The sequence below is a fragment of the Acomys russatus genome, chromosome 20 (genome assembly GCF_903995435.1).
Source record: "Acomys russatus chromosome 20, mAcoRus1.1, whole genome shotgun sequence".
NCBI lineage: Eukaryota > Metazoa > Chordata > Mammalia > Rodentia > Muridae > Acomys > Acomys russatus.
The window spans coordinates 3,428,969-3,450,394 of record NC_067156.1 but is presented as its reverse complement, the minus strand read 5'-3'; the positions used below and the strand labels follow the sequence as shown (position 1 = coordinate 3,450,394).

Below are 21,426 nucleotides of genomic sequence, written 5' to 3'. Positions count from 1 at the left end.
AGCATGGAGAAGAAGGGCAGAGAAGCTGCCACGCTGTGCTCCTTATGCCTCCTTCCTTAGCACAGGAGCCTTCTGTCCGGCTTCTCTTCCACACGCCCTCACTGTAGTGCAACACTAACACTCATTTCTGGTGGGTTGGCTTCATTGTTATGGACACCAAAGGTTAAATTGCATTTAAGAAGATGTATGAGCCTTTGATAGTGTGGAGACATTTCTCCACTATAGTTTAAAACTAACCTGCTCCCATGTGGTACATTTACACTATGGAATACTACTCAGCTATTAAAAACAAGGAATTCCCGAAATTTGTGGATAAATGGATTGAACTAGAAATAATCATAATGAGTGAGTTAACCCAGAAGCAGAAAGACTCAAATGGTATATACTCACTTATATCTGCATACTAGCCCAAGGTGCATGTCCCATGAACATCGTCACTTACCAGGAAACTGGGACAGAGAGGAGGACATCCTATTGGGACTCCAGATGAGAGAAGCATGGGAGAATAGCAAAGTAGAAGGATCCAGAGGGTCCTAGAAACCTACAAGAAGAACATTATGGTAGGCAGATTTGGGCCCAGGGGTCCCGCTCAAACTATGGCTCCAGCCAAGGACAATACAGCCCGTAAACTTCAAACCCCTACCCAGATCTAGCCAATGGACAGGACATTCTCCACAGTTGAGTGGAGAGTGGGGTCTGACTTTCACATGAACTCTGGTGCCCCATATTTGACCACGTCCCCTGGATGGGGAGACCTGGTGGCACTCAGAGGAAGGATAGCAGGCTACCAAGAAGACACTTGATACCCTATGAGCATATACAGGGGGAGGAACTCCCCCTCAGTCACAGTCATAGGGGAGGGGAGTAAGGGGAAAATGGGAGGGAGGGAGGAATGGGAGGATACAAGGGATGGGATAACCATTGAGATGTAATAAAAATAAATTAATAAAATAAAATTAAAATAAAAAAAGAAAGGTCTTAGGTGATAGGATTACTCTCTGAATGGTCCAGGCTTTGCTGTAAGGCTGGACTAGATGATTTGGACTTGGCAAGTAAGGTCTCAGAACTGCAGGTGCAGCTTCGCTGATACCCTGTTTCTCTTCCTTGCAATTCAGAGAAAGGTGATACAACTTGGTATTTAAAGGTGTTAACTTTGTAACTTTAATTATTCTTATTTTTACTCATGTGAAAAGCACAGTCTTGCTTTTAACAATTTTCTAATTGATTGAACTCTTCTCACTTAGCCTGTAGTTACAAAAATAATGAATGTTTGTTAGGCACCTATATTAGAGAATTGTTATGAACACATCCTGCATGTATTAGTGGGTTTGGTAGGATCTCTCTCTGCATCCATGCAGCACACTGGTGGCATCCAGAACCCTTCTCTTAGCTGTTCTTTGAGGTTGACATTTTTGTGACCCATCTTTAGATCAGTGTCATCACTTGAAGTGGAACTCTGGTTCCACCCTTAACTTCTGCCAGTCATTGTAGCATGTGACTTAAGGACTCGTGGATCATATTGGATATGGTCTCTGCCCTTTAACACATTGTGATTGGATTGGATTGATCCTGTCTTGTCATTCTCCTGCCTCATGGGTACCCAGAACTGAGATTTTCCTGATGGAGTGAATGTTAGGCTAATCTGACAATTGACATTTGCTAGGGGGCTCTAAAGGCATTTCTTCTGAAATCCACACCATGCAAGGGCAAGAGCTCAGTGACTTTCCAGCTAACGTCATTTGTCAGCTCATGTGCTCCTAGCCTGGGAAATAGAAAATAGAAATTTAATCGAGTGATTCTGTTCTGATGAGATCACCTTCCCCAGATATAATGCTATTTGTACGCAGCATTAAGTTGTCATTTGTAGACTGAGGAAGTGCTGGGGACAACTCACTGTGATAATTGAACAGAAACCATGGTCTGGAGAGATGGCTTGACGGTTAAGAGCACTGATTGATCTTCCAGAGTTCCTGAATTCAATTCCCAGCACCCACATGGCAGACATACATGCAGGCAAAACTCCAACACACACAAAATAAAAATAAGTAAATTATAATAGAACAGAAACCAGGTAACAGGATAACACACAGAAACAGGACTAGAGGAGGCATAAAGAAAACACACCTAAATATCTGAAGTGATACTATTGGAGAGAGATTTTGTTTATTTGTTTTGTTTTTCAAGACAGGGTTTCACTGTGTAGCCCTGGCTATCCTGGATTCACTTTGTAGACCAGACTTGCCTTGAACTCTCAGAAATCTGCCTGCTTCTGTTTCCCAAATGCTGGGATTAAAAGTATGAGCCACCACCGCCTGGCTCTTTTGCCTTCTCTTAGGAACCTTTCTTTCTTACTGGGTTGCCCGATATGAAGGTTTGTGTCTAGTCATATTGTAACTTGTTATGCCATGTTGGTTCTAGCCCTGGGAGGAGGAGGTGGTGGCAGCTTCTGCTGCTGCAGCTGCCTCCTCCCCCTCCTCCTCCTTTCCCTCCTTCTCCCTCTCCTCCTCCCCCTCCTCCCCCTCCTCTCCTCCTCCTCCTTCCCCTCCTCCTCCCTCTCCTCCTCCCCCTCCTCCCCTCCTCCTCCTCCCCTCCTCCTCCTTCCACTCCTCCTCCCTCTCCTCCTCCTCCTCTTCCCCCTACTCCTCCTCCTTCCCCCTCCTAGCCCCTTCTTCTCCTTCTTAAAGTGGAATGGAGGAGGAATGGATCTGGGGGAGAAGGGAAGTGGGGGAGGGACTGGGAGGAATGGAAACTGCATTCGGGATATAATGTGTAAGATAATAAGAACAATAATAAAGAGAACAGGGTGTCTTCTTACGTAATCGCAATGAACCCCACAATATCTTTCATCATTGGCTGCAGAGTCTGAAAGTCCTAGAACTGTGAATTCGAAAATACGTAAATATACAAATGCCTTTTATAAAATGGTGCCCCCCCCTTTTTTTGGTGGAACTCACAGGTGGCCTACCATGTGCCTTTAAACTGTACATAAATTATTTATTTTGAGCTATTTATACAAGTCCATTAAAACTTAGATATGATTTTTAAAAATTTTCCTCCCATTCTGGAGGTTGCCTTTTCACGTTTTAAAAAGTTTAGTTTAATATGGATCTGTTGTTGAACGATTGATGAGGGACCATTGATCTGCTGTCCCCTGCCCTTTGTTCTTGTGTTTTTGATGTTCTTAGCCTATTGTCATAAACATGGTCTGTTTTAAGAGTTTTATAAGCCTATGCTTGCTCATTTTGAGTTAAAGTTGCATATGCTATTGCAGGGTGTGTGTGTGTGTGTGTGTGTGTGTGTATCCTTTCCTGTGTAAGTACCAGTTGTCCCAGCACCTTTGTGCAGAAGACTCATCTGTCGTTACTGGACAGTACTGATGCCCTGCTATGGTGTTGTACTCTTTTAATTCTCGCACTTGGGAGGCAGAGGCAGGTGGGTCTCTGACGTAAAGGCCAGCCTAGTATACAGAGTGAGTTCCAGGACAGCCGGGGCTACACAGAGAAACCCTGTCTCAAAAAATAAGAGAGAAGAAAGAAAGAAAGAAAGAAAGAAAGAAAGGAAGGAAGGAAGGAAGAAAGGAAGGAAGAAAGAAAAGAAAATCAGTTTAACAGTCTCTAGAGCACACATAACACTCATGCACTGCGATGCTGGGTCAGCAGTGGCATCGCACTGCTCAGGGGATAGTGGCAAGGGACACAGTGTTCAGAACAGACTGTCTTATTTCATTTAAATCTGTGATTGGCTAAATCCAGAGATAGAACCCCTGAGTGCCAAAGGCTGACTCTGTAATAATCAACATCAGAAAATTTAGCACTAGTAAACAGATTGGGGGCGTAGGGAGATGGCTCAGCAGCTAAGAGTCCTTGCTATTCTTGCAGAAGACCCAGCTTCATTCCCCAGCGTCTACATGGTACAGGCATGTATGTGATATATATATGCAGGCAAATCACTTATGCATCTTAAAGAAAATAAATAAATAGAAGATACACTTTCGAATGAAATTTTTGAATGCCATAAGCCTAAAAAGTTAAAGGCCTTTAAGCATTTCTAATTTTGAATTCAGAACACTTTACCAGTAAAGTTTGTAAATATTCCAAAACCTAAAATGAACAAGCAACCCTCCAGCCCCCAAAATTCTCTGAAATTTTAAACTCCGAAAGTTTAAACACCTTTTTTTAACCTCAAGAATTTTGGTAAGGAATACTCAGCCTTTTATAATATAATATACATTGCATATACAGATTTTATCTGTTGTCCACGTGATATGTACCCAATCTTGATCTAATGTATAATTCCATGTTATACTTGTCATACCTTCCCAGTCACTTTTATCTGAGACAGCAGCTTCTGTTTTATGTAGCATTGACTGTTGTGGAGAGGAGGGTGGCTGTGACTGAGGAAGGCAGGATGGCCTCAAGTCTGTGGCCTACGTGCTCTTCATAGTGAGTTCCACACCAGCTACAGCTGCACAGTGAGAACTGCATCTCAAGACGAACGTGTGTATGTGGGGAGAGGTTGGTCGGAAAGACAGCTGTGGATTTTTTTAAATTGAATGTTCTTCACTTTGAATTTTTCATTCCATATGATCAGATACAGAACATCGAGTGTGGGCAGGAATTCTAAGTAGGTGAGGTTGTCGCCTGTGTTGCTGCAGTCTGTTAGGACACACATGATTGATTCGTGCTGCTGTTGAGTCAGTTGACACTGACTGACCCTGATATTGGTGGTCTACTGGAAAAGTAGGTTTTTTCTTTGTTACTAATAAGTAGACTATGGAAGGGGGTAACATTAACATCTTGTTTGCCGGTAAACTTTTAGTCAGGGGTGTAATGTATGTTAATAATAATTCTTGCAATCATTCGTTTCTTTGGTGACTGCAAAGTAGAGACTTCATGAAGTTCCTTTCCCAGGTGCTGTCTGTCCTGTGATTGCATTATTATTAAACTATTCCGTGAAGTAGCTAAGTTTCAGCAGATGAAGATAGACTTAAAATATGCAGGAGGGTGGTGGGAATCCTAGTGGGTAGGAGGTAGGTCTGGGTGCCCTGGGGATTCCAGGCCAGCCTTAGCTATGTAACAAGGTCAAGGCTAGTCTGGGCTGCATGAAACCTTGTGTCAGAAGTCACAAGGAGGAGAAGGGGCCTATGACCAGGATGTAAAGTAAATAAATAAGTAAACTAATAAAGAAAGAGAAAAATATATAGCAATAGAAGACAGGTAGTAACTATAGTTGTTTGTTAGTTCCACCCAGTGATTCCTATATGCAGTGTGTGTGTTTGTTTAAATGTGTTTTGAATATCAGCATGCTATAGTGCCAGGCTCATGATAACCAGTGCTCCCTTCCCTACTGACCTGGCTCACCATTGGCTTCTCTGCTCAGATCTCTTTAGCCATGAAGTCTGTTAGGGAATGATCCTCTGGCCTTTATCCATACATGTTGAACTGGATGGCTCGTATTTGCACGAACTTGCTTCATTGTTGTTTTGGACCAAGGTCTCAGGTAGTTTAAGTTGGCCTTGAAATTGCTGTATAGGAGAAGAACCCCTGATCTTCTTGCCTCTGTGTCCCACGTGTTAGGGCACTTGGCTGCAAGAATCCTTACAAACTTCTTTGTTTTCGATGCTGAGGATTTTACCCAGGGCTTTGTACACGTTAGGCAAGTTCTTCACCACTGAGCTAAACCTCCAGCCTATAGCAGTGGCAGCTGCCACCACCTCCTCTTCCTCCCAAAACAGAGTGCAAGTCTAGGCAAATGAGAGCTTATTGATACATTCCACTCGTTGGTCACGTTGCACTTGCTCTTCTGCACACAGGATTTCAGAACTAACACTACAGACAGTAGCCTACACAGGTCTCAGCCCTCCATTGCGTGGCCTTCCTCCTCCTAACACTTGTTCTGTAATCTATGAAATAACACCTACAGACTGAGTATTATTGTATTTGTTAGATATATATAGATAATTTGGTATCTATTAACAGATATTTATTTGACTTGTACATCTTACTATAAATTGCTGTTTCTTCTTCTTCTTCTTCTTTTGTTTGGTTTACAAAAGCTTTGTTTGCTTTCTTTTTTATTGATGATTTGGGAGTCTCCCATCATGCCTCCTGGCCCCTGTGACACTTCCCTTCCACCTTGCAGTCCTCTCATGTCTCCCGCTCCTCCCTCTCAGAAAAACAACAACAAGTCCATTTTCTGTTGTCCATGTACTCCCTGGAGCGTGGTCAGACTCCTAATCGGCACCCCTCAAGGAGTTTCTCCACCTGAACCCCACCAGAAGCCATCAACTGTGGAGAGCTGTGCAGGGCTGTCGAGGGGTGGACTGATCACGCTTCCTGATCACTACTTTCCTCTTATTACAGTCTGGACGTTACAAACGCCACTTACCTTCTTTTCAAGGCAGATACAGTACTATTTTGATTATCAAAAGGTCATAATTGTTTATGCTAAGTATTATATGAGTAAATCTCTAATGTCCTTTGAATTGAAATTGTACTCTCATCCAAAAATGAAGGGAATGGAGCTCACTGGAAATGAAAACCAGAAGCACTCATGGATCAGCGGTGTTTCAGTTTCAGTTAAAAGCATTTTTATTTCTCCACACTGTGATCAACTTATGCCTTGTTTTTTTTTGAGTATGTATTTTTATTCATGAGTTTGCGTGTATGTCTTTGTAAATGTGTCTCATGTGCATGTGGTGGGTCCCTATGGAAGTCAGAAGAGGGTGTTAGGTCCCCTGGAGCTGGAGTTATAGGTCACTGTATGCTGCCCAGTGTAAGTGCTGGGGACACAACTGAGGTCCTCTGCAAGAGCAGCAAGTACTCTCAACTGCTGAGCCCCCTCTTTATATGTCTGTGTAATGGATTTTCCAGTAAGATCTCACCTGGCTGTAGAGCAGCAGTTCTTAACCTGTGGGCTGCAACCCCCTGCACCTACTGGTCACATATCAGGTATTACATTACTGTTCACGTCAGTGACAGCATTATGTTATGAAGTAGCAATGGGATAATTTTGTGGCTGGGGGTCAGCATAGCACAAAGAACTGTATGAAAGGGTGGCAGCATTAGGAAGGCTGAGACCACTATTGTAGAATAAGACATATGTTTTTCTCTTGCAGCTGTGGAAAGGACTCAGCAAAGGAAGCTGGAAGAATTGCTGTTAGGAGCCGCTAGAGAAGGGCGGACGGCCGAAGTGTCAGCTCTGGTAACAGGAAGCGGTATTTCTTTATGTGCTAGGAAGGTTTTCCCTAAATGTTAAGCTCATAACTCAGTGACCATGGGAGAAAACCTCTTCTTGTCACAGTAGAATAGAAGTGTGACACACATTCACACAAGTGCCTGGCAACTCAGCGTGGGAGTTTAGGAGGCTCACACGCTGATCAATTCCTACGTTTCTGATTAATCTCCTCGCATGCAATCAAGAACATGATGGTTAATAATCCATTTTTTTACAGCAGATAGTTAAGGGGAAGAAAATTAAAAAAAATTTTTTTTTTTCAAATTAAGCCCATTTAGAATGGGCTTAGAAAATCAACAAATCAGAATCCCATTAAAGAGACAGTTTTTCTCATTGTGATGGACAATAAATTCTGCAAGAATATCGTCCTTCTCGAAGAGTGACACACCAAGAAGGGACAGCGCGTGGATCACGTGCTTGGATGAAGCCGAGCAAGCTGGCAGCCTTGCCTGCTTTCCCTTTCTTCCTAGGAGACCTACTTTCTCGTTTCCATTTCCTGCATGGTCTCATTAAATATGAAACTAAATTTGTTCTGAATTCAAGACTGAAGCATTGCCATTTGCTTTAAGTTATTTCGGCTTACTTGAAAGCACTTCTTTGGTTTCTAAGTATAGTCCCGGCAACATTTAAAAATTTTGTGAAATGGGAACTATATAGAGATTGCAAAAGCAGGAAGGTGGGGATGACAAATTCAGCAGAACCTTGACATTTATGCTTCTAGTGTCTCTCTCTCTGGGTTTAACTCTTCTTGGGGACTGGTGGTTGCTGTAAGACTTACAGCTTTGCGGTCACGAATGCGAAGTGCAAGACTGTTGGGAGGGAGCTCATTAATGTGAGCCATAGGTGGGTGGCACTGCTGTTGTGTGTGGTGCCAGGACACAGACCTCAGATCGCACACCTGCTGAGGGCAAGCATGATCTGCTGCCCAGTGAGCCACAGGCGGGGCGGACTAAGACCTGTGAGCTCATCTGCTGTGCAGGCTCTGCTTGGAGCCTGTCTTTGGTGTATAATCACCGTGTTGCTCTGTTAGCTCAGCAGGCCCTGTCCTCCTGATGTGAACTGTTCAGATCAGCTAGGAAATACTCCCTTGCATTGTGCCGCTTACCGAGGCCATAAGCAGTGTGCCTTAAAGCTTCTGAGAAGTGGAGCTGACCCCAACCTGAAGAACAAAAATGGTAAGCATGTTGACGAAAGTCATCCTTGGTCAGTGCTGTAGAAGACCATTTTGTTTGGCATCCAGTCTTTGTTAACTTAGACGGTCTCCTTTTTAAATAAGGACAATCACTAAAGTAAAGAACAACATTTCCTTCTCCTTTGAGAAGTAGCTAGTAATGCGTTCCCTACTCCAATGAGACTGTTGTTGACCAAGATACTCCTACCATGAAGGAGACAATAGGCACAATGGATTGTTGTTTGTAGCACGTCGGTCCTATGAGGTTGTCACCAACACTGAGTCAGAGAACGCTGAACCACTGTTTTAGAGCCCAGGGTTAGATTATCATGAGCCTCGTGTTGTGGCATTTTCATCCAGTGATCAGAGGACAGCCTTCCTTTTTGAGTGCGACTGTTCAAGATCACCTGCGTGCTGCGTGCTGCTGCTCCACTGACTGAGGTCGTGGCCTGCGGTGCCATAGCCTGAGTCAGCATCTCTAACTCAGGTTTTCTCCCTAATAGTCCTAGTCCTGCACTTAGGATCACTAAGCACTTTTTATACAGCATTTTAGCCTGATTCTCTGGGGCCGTTTTATATGAGGAGGTCACAAGTGAAGCACACTACAATCCGGCACTAAGTAGGCTGTGAGAGGGACACTTGGCCATTACCTGACTGAAAGTTTGACCTTGATCTACTTCGGCTTGTAGAGCAGTGTGGGAAAGCTGATGTTGGGTGTTCACTGCTTTGGAAATATTGTTGGATATCCAAAAAATATTTCCTGAAATAACTGACTAACCGTAAAAAGGGTTAGACATTCTTTTTAGCAGCAGGCAGCCTTGTTGCTGAAGCATCTGTGAGAGTGATGTAAAAACTGCTAATCTGTGGGGTGCTTTGCTTGCACTTGTGCTTTCCTTCTGGTCATCCAGTGCTGACCTTGATCCGGCGGCACGTGCAGAGCTGCACATGGCATGGGAAGGTTTTGGCTTCCTGGTAAAACTACTATTGGGATTAAACTGAAATTTCCTTCTATGGAAATTAATTTGAAGAGAGATGACATTTTTATTGAGTTTTCCCATTAAAGGGCAAAGATGTTTTATGCAATTTCAAATATCTTACTATTCCACTCATTTTATTTTACTTTGCTTTGATAACACACACACACACACACACACACACACACACTTTTCTTTTGAAATTGCTGGTGATCAGCTCGTAGAGGTGGGGAGCCTTCTTGCTTAGTTCTCAATGTGTTTCATAGAGTGCTTCCTGTGTGCCCAGCCCCGCAGACATGGAGTCCAGAGAGTTCATCCAGTTGACAGCACCTCAGAATTTATTTTTGGCATTAGGGCAGATTTTTATGAAAGAAAATTATATTACAATCTTTCCTCTGCTGGGAGGATAGTTTCTCAAAAATGCCTTAGGATGAAAATCACAGAATTGGCAGACCGTTATCTTTCTAGGTGCTGTTAGGAAAACTGAGCTCATGACTGATTTCTCAGTGACTGTTTAAAAGGGCCCCTGCATCCTAACACGCTAGTGGTTCTGTAACTCTGCCTCAGAACAAAGTCAAGCCCATGACCTCTTCTCTAGATTAAAAATAATGGCTGTTCTTCTTTCATCTCCTCCCACCCTGTGGACTATGTTGAAGTCATCCCAGAGAGCGCACCATTCCACTGAAAATATTTCCCTATGAAAGTCGTGAAAGAGAAGACTCCACCAGCAGCCATGCCATTAGTGGACAATTCTGATTGTGTCATGGGTGATTTAATTATGCCCTTCAGATTAGAACTGTATGGCATGTGACTTTCTATATTGGAAGAGCCGTTAAAAACCTAAAGCGCAATAATAGGACCAGCCAGTTAATATTGTAATTTCTCAAAATCATGAAATAGCTAAAGTTTACACTAGCACAGGATTTAAATGTCAGTCAAATCTTGTTTCAAGACCTTCCGAAGGCTTTCCATGATGGCCAGCGAACCCAGACAACTGGCTCTGTGTGAACTGCTTCCCTTGTCTCTCACCTTCTGTCCTGTTTGCATTCTGTCTCTGTACAAGATCATTTTCAGTACCCCTCCCTTCCCCAGAGACGTCGTCAGGAACAGTCTCTCACTTCCTACCTGAAGTGGTAGCTATTGTCTGCCAAATTAGTCACTAATTATATTAGCACACAGTGCTTTATTACTTGTTAAGTCTCTTTTAGTATGAATTTATCACTCTCTCCTGGGTTGTTCATTGTGCACTGCTAAATCGCCAGTGCCTTATGATGGTGATTGGCACCTAACAGAACTTCATGAGAAGAAATAGAAACAAATGTGACCAGGTGTTTTTTTAAAAAACGATTTAAACAGTTAACCAGGAGGTAACAAGTTAATAGAAGACTTAAATAAATTGACCTAGAGAGAAGAAGTCTTTTGTTTTAAACTGGTAAGCGTGTGATGTAATCTGTTATATCAGTCAGGAAACTAATGCAGTTATTTATGGGCAGAAAACCTGGCTGGTCGCGGAACCTGTACAGAGTGTTCTGGGGACAATTAGATTTTCTGACTTAATAGCTCCCTAAAAGGAGGCCTTAAAGAATCGAGGGGGCAACATCTGGCAGTTGATCTTGTTTTATTTTTTGTTGGTGGGGGCGAGTTTTGAAACTATGGTATAGTTATAGTAAATTTTGCTGTGTAGTTGAGATAGTGACTGTTTCCCTTGTATTTTACACAGATCAGAAAGCTCTTGACCTTGCCCACGGTGCTGAAATGAAACATATTCTTGTTGGTAATAAGGTTTGTATTGGTGAGCCGAATCCCCAAATTTCTAGTTCCTTAAATGTCTAAACTCCTAATTTCCTAAAACAATACATTTTTGGGAAAAACTCGAATGTATGCTTCAACTCTGTAGACAGATCTTTAATGACGTGTGTTTCCAGCAGGTTGTCTACAAAGCGCTGAAACGCTATGAAGGCCCTCTCTGGAAGGTAGGGTGGGGCTTCAAGCAGGAGCCTGTAAAGGATGTGCCGAGCAGCTACACTGACTTGGAATTTTGGTTTTTTCTTGGCCTGGCAGTGTGCTGTGATGCTCTTGTGCTACTGGGCAGTCCTGGGAGCTATAGTTTCCAGGCAGCCATGTGGCCACCAAGGCTGCAGTACTGTGTTGCCGTCATGCCTGGCATAATGTTCTGTGTGCCTTTACTTTCTGCCTTCCACCGCCCCCTCCCCCCATTGTCAGGCTCCTGAGCTAGACCCCCAGCCTAGCTTGTGTTTGTGGATCTCAGTGTTGCTATAAAACACCCATCCTTGTGTAGTCTCAGGATACCTTACAGGTTATTATGAACTAGACTTTTGTTGTGAAATTGTTTTGCTCTGTTGTAGCTAATGTAAATCTTAGTCTTCCGCGCTAAGCTATGGTGTCAGTTAGCTTAAATGCACTAAAGGCTCACTTTACTTAGTTTTTGAGTGGTTCTGGGAATTGAATCCAAGGCCTTCCGTATGCTAGGTAAGATGCCCACAACAGAGTTACATTTTCAGCCCTTAAATGAATATTTTTATTTATAATATTTTCAAGTCATGATTGGCTTTTTGGGGTATAACCCTCATAAATTGAGGAGGGTCTCTGTAGATGATTGAGACCTTAGAGCTTACATTGTAAGCCACTTTTATACTCTTGCATTTCAAGGTATCAATCACTGTATTTAGGCTGATTATCTGTGCTTTAAAGTGAATAAGTTTAACAGGAGTAGAGGGAAATATTTTTTTTACTAAGTCATAATCGCAATATTATTTTTGTTAAAAACATCAAATTATAGAACACTTCAGAGAAAATTAGTTTCTGAATTATCCTAGGAAGGACATCTCCTGGTTGTAAAATTTCTGTGGGTTTTAGAATTCAGTTATTTTCTAGAATCAACCATGGTAATGCTTACCACCGTTTGCATCTGTAAGCAGTGAATAGGTTTAGGTTAATTCTCTTCTTTAGACATTCATTCACAACTGTGGGGAAATTGTGTTCAAAGCCCAGAACTGCCGTTTTCTATAAACAATCCTGAGCCACGAACTGTGACCTGAGCAGTGTGGCATTGTGTCTGTGCCACCCTGTAGTGAGGGATGTGTTGTCATCACTGCGTTTAGTATCCGAGCTCAGGTTTATTACTGTTTATTGCGCAGTCCTCCTGTCTAGGTGAAAGCCTCAGATACTTCTGTATCCACTTAGTTATTTTTCTCAGTTGCATATTTGAGTCCAGATGCATCAGCTGGAAAATTTTTGTCATTTTCCTGTAGAGTTCAAGATTTTTTGGCTGGAGATTATTCTGGGTAGTACTAGAATACGGAGTCCTTTCCTGGTATAGGAAACAGTAAGTATTATCCTTAAAATTACTAAATTTAAGAATATAAATTTTAAAATATTAGAAGTTTCCATGTAGCTCTTTTCTTTGTCTTGATTAATTTTTGTTTTGAAGGCCTGATGCAGTCCGTAATGTTTACCGCCAGGGGTGCAAACACCTGACTCAAGCCGTGTGCACGGTAAGATGAGACCTGTGTGCTCTGTACAGACTGTGGAGTCTGGTCAAGTCATTGCACGGGGGAGAGTCCATGGGGTGGGTGGCCTTGTGTCTTCACATTTGAGAACAATTGAACTTGTGTGTGTGTGTGTGTGTGTGTGCGTGTGTGTGTGTGCACGTGCGCACACACCTCAACTTGCTTATTTCCACTTGTGGCAATAGAAACAGGTGATCTAGACAGAGCTGTAAACATTGGAGGTGCACGTGTGTCTTATTTATGAGTAAATCTGGATAATTGGACCTTTTCTGGGTTAAAATGAAAATTAAAGCCTGTGTCAAAATGGGACTCTTATGTTCTTTGTACTCATTCCAAGCTGTTTTATTTTTACCATCCAGGAGAATGAGATTTCTGTATTTACTAATTGGGCTAACCTGGTGCCCAGGCATACTTAAGTCCAGTAGGGTTGTCCCAGTAGCATTGCAGCCGATCTGCCCTGCAGCGCACACCTCTTGCCTCTCCCCACGTCAGAACACTTGGGATCAGCTGTACTCCCCTTTGAAAGGTTGCAGGCTGAGGGAACTGCCCCATCAATTCAGAACACCCTTGTGAGCAGGTTGGGTCCATTCACAGGCCCTTCCCTCCTGTCCACACTGGACCAGAGGGCCTGTGAGATGCTCTGCTGCTGCTCATCGTCCTCCTTGTTTTCTGCTCCTGCCTTCCTGCTTGTTTTCTTTTCTTTCCACTCGTGATTCTTCTACCCGTTCTAAGGTCTTTATTCTACTGCGATCTTTTTATTATTTTATCATTCATAAAGCAACCTTGTTAGCTTCTCCCCTCTCACTTTTTTTTTTTTTTTTTTTTTTTTTTTTTTTTAGGACAGGGTTTCTCTGTGCAGCCTTGGCTGTCCAGGACTTTCTCTGTAGACCGGGCTGGCCTCGAACTTACATCAGTCCACCTGCCTCTGCCTCCCGAGTGCTGGGATTAAAGGCGTGTGCCACCACGCCCAGCTCTTCCCTCTCACTTTTGAAACTTGATCTTTAGCTTCTGTGGAATTGACTAGGTCCTGCTGTATTATGCCTTTGCTTATTCCGTGACCTCTGATTTCTTACGTAGCTGTCTGCTTACAGAGTTCTCTGTGAATTGTATCAGCATGAGCTAAAGAGACTCCTTGAATACTCACATAAATCAAGCTCTGTTCAACTTCTACTTTCCTAGGGTAGACACCCAGGTTGATTGGGATCTTTTATAGACCTGTTCCTGTCCTTAATGACCTTTAAATATTACAGTAAAACATCTATAATATAGAACTTAACATTAACTATTTTAAACTGTATGGTTCAGAGTCATTAAGCATGCTTAATCATTCTGCTAGTTTGAAGAGCATCTAGCCCCAGAAGCCTTTTCATCTTCCCAAATGGACGCTCTGTTGCACAGACTCCTCACATTCTCAGCTGCCACCACCCATCATTTGCTTCCTGTCTTGATGACCTTGACCACTTCAGGTGCTGTGTATGAGTGGAATCAGGTGTCTGTCTTTCTGTGACAGGCCTGCTTCACTTAGAACAGTGTCCTCCAGATTATTCCATGTGTGCCATGTTATCATAATTTCCTTCTTTTATTTTTTCATTAAAAAAATTATAATTGTAGGGCTGGAGAGATAGCTCAGCGGTTCAGAGCAATGTCTGTTCTTCTAGAGGTCCTGAGTTCAATTCCCCACAACCACATGGTGGCTTACAACCATCTGTACCCTCTAATGCCCTTTTTCTGGCCGCAGGTGTATATGCAGATAGAGCACTCATACATAAAATAAATAAAATCTTTAAAAAAATTATAATTGTAGAAAAAGTATATCATATAATTTACCATTTTAACTACTATCAGTGTGTGGTTCAGTAGTCTCAAGTGTATTTAGTTTGCTGTGAAGCAGATCTCTGGAACTTTTTTCTTTTTTAAAATATATTTTATTAATTTATTCATATTACATCTCAACTGTTATCCCATCCCTTGTATCCTCCCATTCCTGCCTCCCTCCCTCCCATTTTCCCCTTACTCTCCTCCCCTATGACTGTGACTGAGGGGGACCTCCTCCCCCGTATATGCTCATAGGGTATCAAGTCTCTTCTTGATAGCCTGCTATCCTTCCTCTTCTGAGTGCCACTAGGCCTCCCCATCCAGGGGACGTGGTCAAATATGGGGCACCAGAGTTTGTGTGAGAGTCAGACCCTACTCTCCACTCAACTGTGGAGAATGTCCTGTCCATTGGCTAGATCTGGGTAGGGGTTCGAAGTTTACTACACATATTGTCCTTGGCTGGTGCCATAGTTTGAGCAGGACCCCTGGGCCCAGATCCGACTGTCATAATGTTCTTCTTGTAGGTTTCTAGGACCTTCTGGATCTTTCTATTTCCCCATTCTCCTGTGCTTCTCTCACCTAGAGTCATAATAGCCAGACCATGGAAACAGCCTAAGTGTCCCTCAGTAGAAGAATGGATAAAGAAACTGTGGTACATTTACACTACTACACTACATTTATACTACTCAGCTATTAAAAACAAGGAATTCCCGAAATTTGTGGACAAATGGATTGAACTAGAAATGATCATGAGTGAGTTAACCCAGAAGCAGAAGGAGTCAAATGGTATATACTCACTTATATCTGCATACTAGCCCAAGGGGCATGTCCCATGAAAGTCTTCACTTAGCAGGAAAGTGGGACAGAGGGGAGGACATCCTCTTGGGACTCTAGGTGAGAACTTTGTTTTTCATATGCTTGCTGCATATTCCTCATTTTCTGCCTCCTCAGACACCAATAAGCACCACCCTGCTTGCTGTTGTAATGAGCGTGACTGTCTTATGTGCGTCATAGAGGGGAATCACAGCGTATGGGTCTCTTGTTGACTAGCTCGGTCCACTTAGCGTGCCTCCGGCTTCGTCCGTGTGGTAGCATGTAATCAGGTTTCCTCTTTAAAGAATCACATTCCGTTGTACACATACCACATTCCCCTCATTCATTATTCATCTGTCGGTGGGCATTTAGCTCGTTCAGTTTCTTGAGTACTGCAGACAATGATATCCGAACATGAGCAGAAATTACTTTGAGAGTATATGCCTAAAAAGAGACGTGCTGGTTTGTATTGTGGTTCTAGTTCAGTGTCTGGAGCAGGCCCTCTGCTGGAATAGTTTGACCCTTGGCTTTCCTACAAGTAATGCCGGAGGCTTTCCCATCTCACCGTCTGCCCACTGTTGTTGGGGAGTGGCCATTCTCACGTGTGTGCTGTGGTGGCTCAGTACAGCTGGGTTTGCCTTTCTCTATCTCAGTGGTGCGTGGCATATTTTCAGGTGCTCTTTGATGATCTGTGAGTGATTTTTGAAGGACTGTCTACTGAAGTCCTCTGCCTGTTGTTTGGTTCAGTTGATTGGTTTTTGTTTAGGTGTCCTTTATGTGTTGTGGATGTTCTTACACAAAATGCTAACTCGGAGCGGCATTTTTGTTTGCATGATGGTGTCCTCTGACATACAGAGGATTTAGATGTCAGCCGGTGTGAAGTGCTGGTCACCCTGGTCGTATCTGCAGCAGTGCTTTATTAGGACAGCAGTTCAGACACTGTCTACAGTTTCTCTCCCGTATTTTTCTTTCATGAAGTTCATAATTCGCGAGCTGATTTACTTAGAATTTTAAGGTGCAGGTTCAGCCATGTTCTTCTGCCTGCTGTACTCACACTATGTTTTTAAGATTGCCCCCCTCCCCAACTAAGTGGTCATGCTTTTTAGAAATCACTTGATTGTGCATGAAGTTTGTCTTACTGTATTGGCTCATGTACCTGACAGTGTCACATGGTTTTCTTCACTGTGGCTTTGCAGTGTGTCTTAAACTGATAAAGTTTATGGCCTCAAACTTCATTCATCACTGACAAGATTGTTTTGGATGTTTGTGGACTGTTGAAAATCATGCATATTTTATGATGGGCCATAACTTGTGTATTTTGTATGCTGTCACTTGGTCATCTTTCATCCCACAATATTTACTGATTTTTTTCTTTAATTCCTATGTACCCTGTGCCCTTCTTTTGCCTTTTACAGTCTTCTTCGCCCCTCTGCAGGGTTCCCTGAGACTTGATGGTGCTGGTTGGGGTTTTATGGTGGTGATGCCGCCACAGATGGTCTCTTTATGGCATAACTTTAGATGTCACTTCCTCTCATCACTTTGACCACTTGTGAGCCTCACAGTTATTACTGCCCTTTGCAGAAGGAAACTTCTTTTTTCCAGACATGGTTATCAACAGTAATCTGAGAGTAAACACAGTTGTTTAGGAAGTAAGTTGATGGGCCTATCGTGTCGCAATATCTTCTCTACGAGGGCCCATGGAATGCCCAGCCATTATTTTTCCACTGTGTTTACAGTGTCAGATGAGAATTCCCTGTGGATCAGGTCTAAGATCTAGTCAGAGGATAGTTGGTTTTTGTCCCCTGTACCTGTGGGAAGAGCTTGTCTGGCCTATCAGTAGTGCTGCACACAAGGTCTACAGCTGGGTCAGACCAATCTGCTGCCTCTTCCCCAGCAGCATCGTAGCACCCGTCAGCATCCTGGCTGCCACCCAACAGGGAGGATGCTTCGTGTAACCCAGGCGGGTCACTGTGGATGGGAGGATAGGTGACCTTGAACTCCTCATCTTCCAAGTGCTAGGACTGCAAGCATCCGCCACCATGTGTGGCATTAAAGAACAGACCAGAACAAAACAAAACAACAACAACAAAATCCTCAAGAAAAAAACAAAAAGCAACAACAACAAACCGAAACAAAAGAACTCAACTTTTAGTTGCGCGAATTTAATTTGGTTTTTATAGTTTGATGGGGTTTTGTTTGGATTGAACCCAGGACCTTGTGTATACTATCATAGCTTCTTTTGTTGTTGTTGTTATGTTGTTTTCTTTTGTTTTTCCAGACAGGGTTTCTCTGTGTAACAGCTCTGGCTGTCCTGGAACTCACTGTGTAGACCAGGCTGGGACTGCCTCTGCCTCCCTCCACCTGCCTGTGCCTCCCAAGTGCTGAGATTAAAGGCAAGAGCCACCACTGCTTGGCCTATCATAGCTTCTTTTTAAAAAAAAAATATATTTTATTAATTTATTCATATTACATCTAAATTGTTATTCCATCCCTTGTATCCTCCCATTCCTCTCTCCCTCCCTCCCTCCCTCCCTCCCATTTTTCCCTTACTCCCCTCCCCTATGACTGTGACTGAGGGGGACTTCCTCCCTCTGTATATGCTCATAGGGTATCAAGTCTCTTCTTGGTAGCCTGCTATCCTTCCTCTGAGTGCCACCAGGCCTCCCCATTCAGGGTACGTGGTCAAATAGGGGGCACCAGAGTTTGTGTGAAAGTCATATCCCACTCTCCACTCAACTGTGGAGAATGTCCTGTCCATTGGCTAGATCTGGGTAGGGGGTGGTTCTTAAAGTTGAAATTTACAATAATGAGATCAGTCTTCTTTGCTAACAAGCCTTTAAACCACATTTTACTATTTGTAGCTGTTTTTGTTTCACCCCACTAGCTTTGCTAGGTTTTGTTGCATTATCATTTAAAGGATTTTCATTATCATTTAAAGGATTACTGTTGTGATTTTTGCTTAGGACCAGTAAATAGCTCTAAAAAATGAGAAGTGTGATGTTTAACCCCCAGATAATTAGGCTTTTTTTTTTGTTGTTGTTGTTATCTTGTTCTTGATTAATAGTTGCATTTTGGTTCACTGAGGCTTGTTCAGTGACTTTACGTACAGACTGTAATAATAGTGCACTGTGCCTGACGCCACAAAGATACACGGCTCAGCATTAAGAGCATCTGTTGCTTTTGCAGAGAATATTGGTTTATTTCCTAGTACCATGTTCTGGCTCACAGCTATCTCTAACTCTACTACCAGGGTATCTGGCACACCCTCCTCTGACCTCTGCAGGCACCATACACAAATTCATACACATTAAATAAAACAAATCATAAAAAAGATATTTAGTTATTGTTAAGTAAAATGTCTTATAAATATACGTTGAGTCATGGTGATAGTCACATTATTTGTTTTCTCTAGTTCATTGCTAGTTATTATCAATTGTTGAAGCATTAAGATCCTTATGCATGTAGAGTTTTATACCTGTGGCTGTTACTGATTGGATGATGTTTTCCTAATTGACATTTTGTTTTGAAATTGATTTTTATCTGATGTTAGTATGACCGGCCTGCCTACCTGTTCATTTGATTTGGATCTATCTTTATCTCTGTTCTGTCTCTTGCAGGTGGCATTTTTTTTAAGTTCCTATTGCCAATCTGACAGCTTCTGACTTTTAATTAATCATTTTGAATGTTTTGCTTCCTTCCTTTCTCATGTGAGGCCCTTTCCAAGATATCTGTGGTATAATGAATGCTGTGTTCTGGAGAGTGGATTCTGTTCCTTGTCTTTACTGAGTCATTTTCTTGGCTTGTTCTGTAGTGTAAACTCCTGTGTTTGGAGCAGAATCTCTGGTCTCAGAGTGGCCTTGTCTGGTGAGTTGTTTTGAATCTGTGCTGCTGTGCATGTGCAGCTGACAGATCAGTTAGTGACCTGATGGACTGACAGGGGCTCTCCAGACTGTCTTTTGAGGGGATTGTCCTGCTCTCTTGAGTGTTTTTTGGCTAGCCAGCTTTGCCTTACTCATTCTCAAAGATGACAGCTGGCTGTCCCACCTGTGCCCTTGTAGCTTCCATTTTCCGGTGAGGGTGTGGGAGAACACCTTGGAGGTGGGAGTGACAGCCGTGACTCCTGATTGTGGCTCCTCCAATAGAGTCCTCACCCCTTGTCTGTGGATGGTTGCTGCCATTCCACTTCCTCCTGTGTGGCTTTGTTTTGGGAGGGGCAGCGAAGGGTCCCTTCGGCAACATTGTTTTATGGTTGTTTCCTGCTGGTGTTCCTGTGGTCTGGCCTTGGAGCAGAAATTCACCCCTATGCTTTTCAATCCCCATCCATTTCTAATTTCTTATTAAAAATATAATTATTTCTAATTCTTTTTGTCTCCTTTACCACTTCATCATCATCCCTACCTACCAGTTACTCCTACACACTCAGCTCCACTGTTTGCCGCGAAGAGAGCATTGGAGAGTGGTATGAAGAAACTGGAGCTTTGTTATTTTACAGCCCGATCCCATACTAGCTGATACTTAACAGAGAGCAAACCTAAGGCCGCAAACCAGTGGCCTCTGCCTTGGCAGGACTGGCGTGGATAAGCTGCAGTGCCCTGAACGTCCTCGGATCCATGGCTCCCTGACTTTCATCAGCCTTTCACAGGGTCCAGCTGAGTGTTGCCACATTGTGCTAGGACGTTGAATGTGTGGTGGATGATTTCAGGGACTCTGTTGCCAGAGACTGACCATTGCTTCCTGACTTCTTGTACCCAGGTAAAGCCCACAGACAGCTGCCTCTTCTCTGTCAGATGCTTTGATGACACTGTTCACAGCTTCAGGGTTCCTAAGAACAGCCTGCAGCAGTCAAGAGAGGTAAGCTCATGCATGGTCGCATTTCCCAAACCCAGAACTTGCGTTAACAGCTAAGAGCTTGTTGATTATACTTATTCCGGATTTACTTATTTATTGGGAATGTAAGCCAGTAAGATGGCCCAGTGGTAAAGATGCCGGCCACCACATTTGGTGATGTAAGTTTCATATCTAGGACCCATGTGCTAGGGCAGACATAGACATGGAAATGAATGCATAAATATAACTTAAAACTTTTAAAATAAGTAAACTTTATTTATTTGTGGTGTGTGCGCCTGTGTGTGTGTGTGTGTGTGTGTGTGTGTGTGTGTGTGTGTAGCTAAGTCTGGAGGTCACAGGACAACTTTTGGAAGTCTGCTCTTTTGTTTTCACCTCTATGAAGCAGGTTCTTTGTTTTCTGCCCTCTGTGTTCTTCAGGCTAGCTGACCTGCATATCCCTTAATTTATAAGAAAACTACAGTTTGGTAAAAACTTGCCTAAGGGTATGCAGTGTGTATGTCAGCCTCTATGGAGTTGAATCCGCCTGATCTGAATCTAATTACAGTATGGACTAAGCCTACTTCCTCCTCCCTCAATTCCTCCATCCTCCTCACCTTCCTACCTACCCATCCTTATGTTCTTTCTCTATATATCTAAAATCTAGGCTGTTTCCAATTTCTGGCTGTTATGAATAGGGCAGCAGTGAACATGGATGAGCAGGTGTCTCTGGAGTAGAATGTAGAGGCCTTTGGGTGTATGACCAAGAGTGGGGTAGCTGGATCTTGAGGCAGATCTATTACCAGTTTGCACATCAGCGATGAATAAGTGGTCCCGTTTCCCCACATCCTCACCAGCATGAGGTGTCATTTGTTTTATTGATCTTCGCTGTTCTGACTGGTGTAAGATAAAATCTCAAAGTACTTTCTATTTTCACTTCCCTAATGACTAAGGATGTTGAGCATTTGTTTAAATGTTTCTCAGCTATTTGAGTTTCATCCTTTGAGAACTTTGCTTAGTTCTGTATGCAGTTTTATAAAATGGGTTATTTGTTTTCTTGATC

At 42.9% G+C, this 21,426-nt stretch overlaps 1 protein-coding gene across 2 annotated transcripts in view; it reads left to right on the top strand.

Annotated features, from left to right (window-relative positions):
* Positions 1-21,426, top strand: part of Osbpl1a (oxysterol binding protein like 1A) — a 194,093-nt gene that overhangs the window by 31,771 nt on the left and 140,896 nt on the right. The window contains exons 6-12 of one of the 2 annotated variants that reach the window (XM_051163746.1): positions 7,118-7,203; positions 8,267-8,411; positions 11,102-11,163; positions 11,310-11,354; positions 12,654-12,727; positions 12,833-12,896; positions 20,292-20,390. In XM_051163746.1, the coding sequence (XP_051019703.1) occupies positions 7,118-7,203; positions 8,267-8,411; positions 11,102-11,163; positions 11,310-11,354; positions 12,654-12,727; positions 12,833-12,896; positions 20,292-20,390 (575 nt within the window). Of the gene's footprint in view, positions 1-7,117; positions 7,204-8,266; positions 8,412-11,101; positions 11,164-11,306; positions 11,355-12,653; positions 12,728-12,832; positions 12,897-20,291; positions 20,391-21,426 lie in introns of those variants that run through there. The other variant, XM_051163740.1, reaches the window with a different exon arrangement.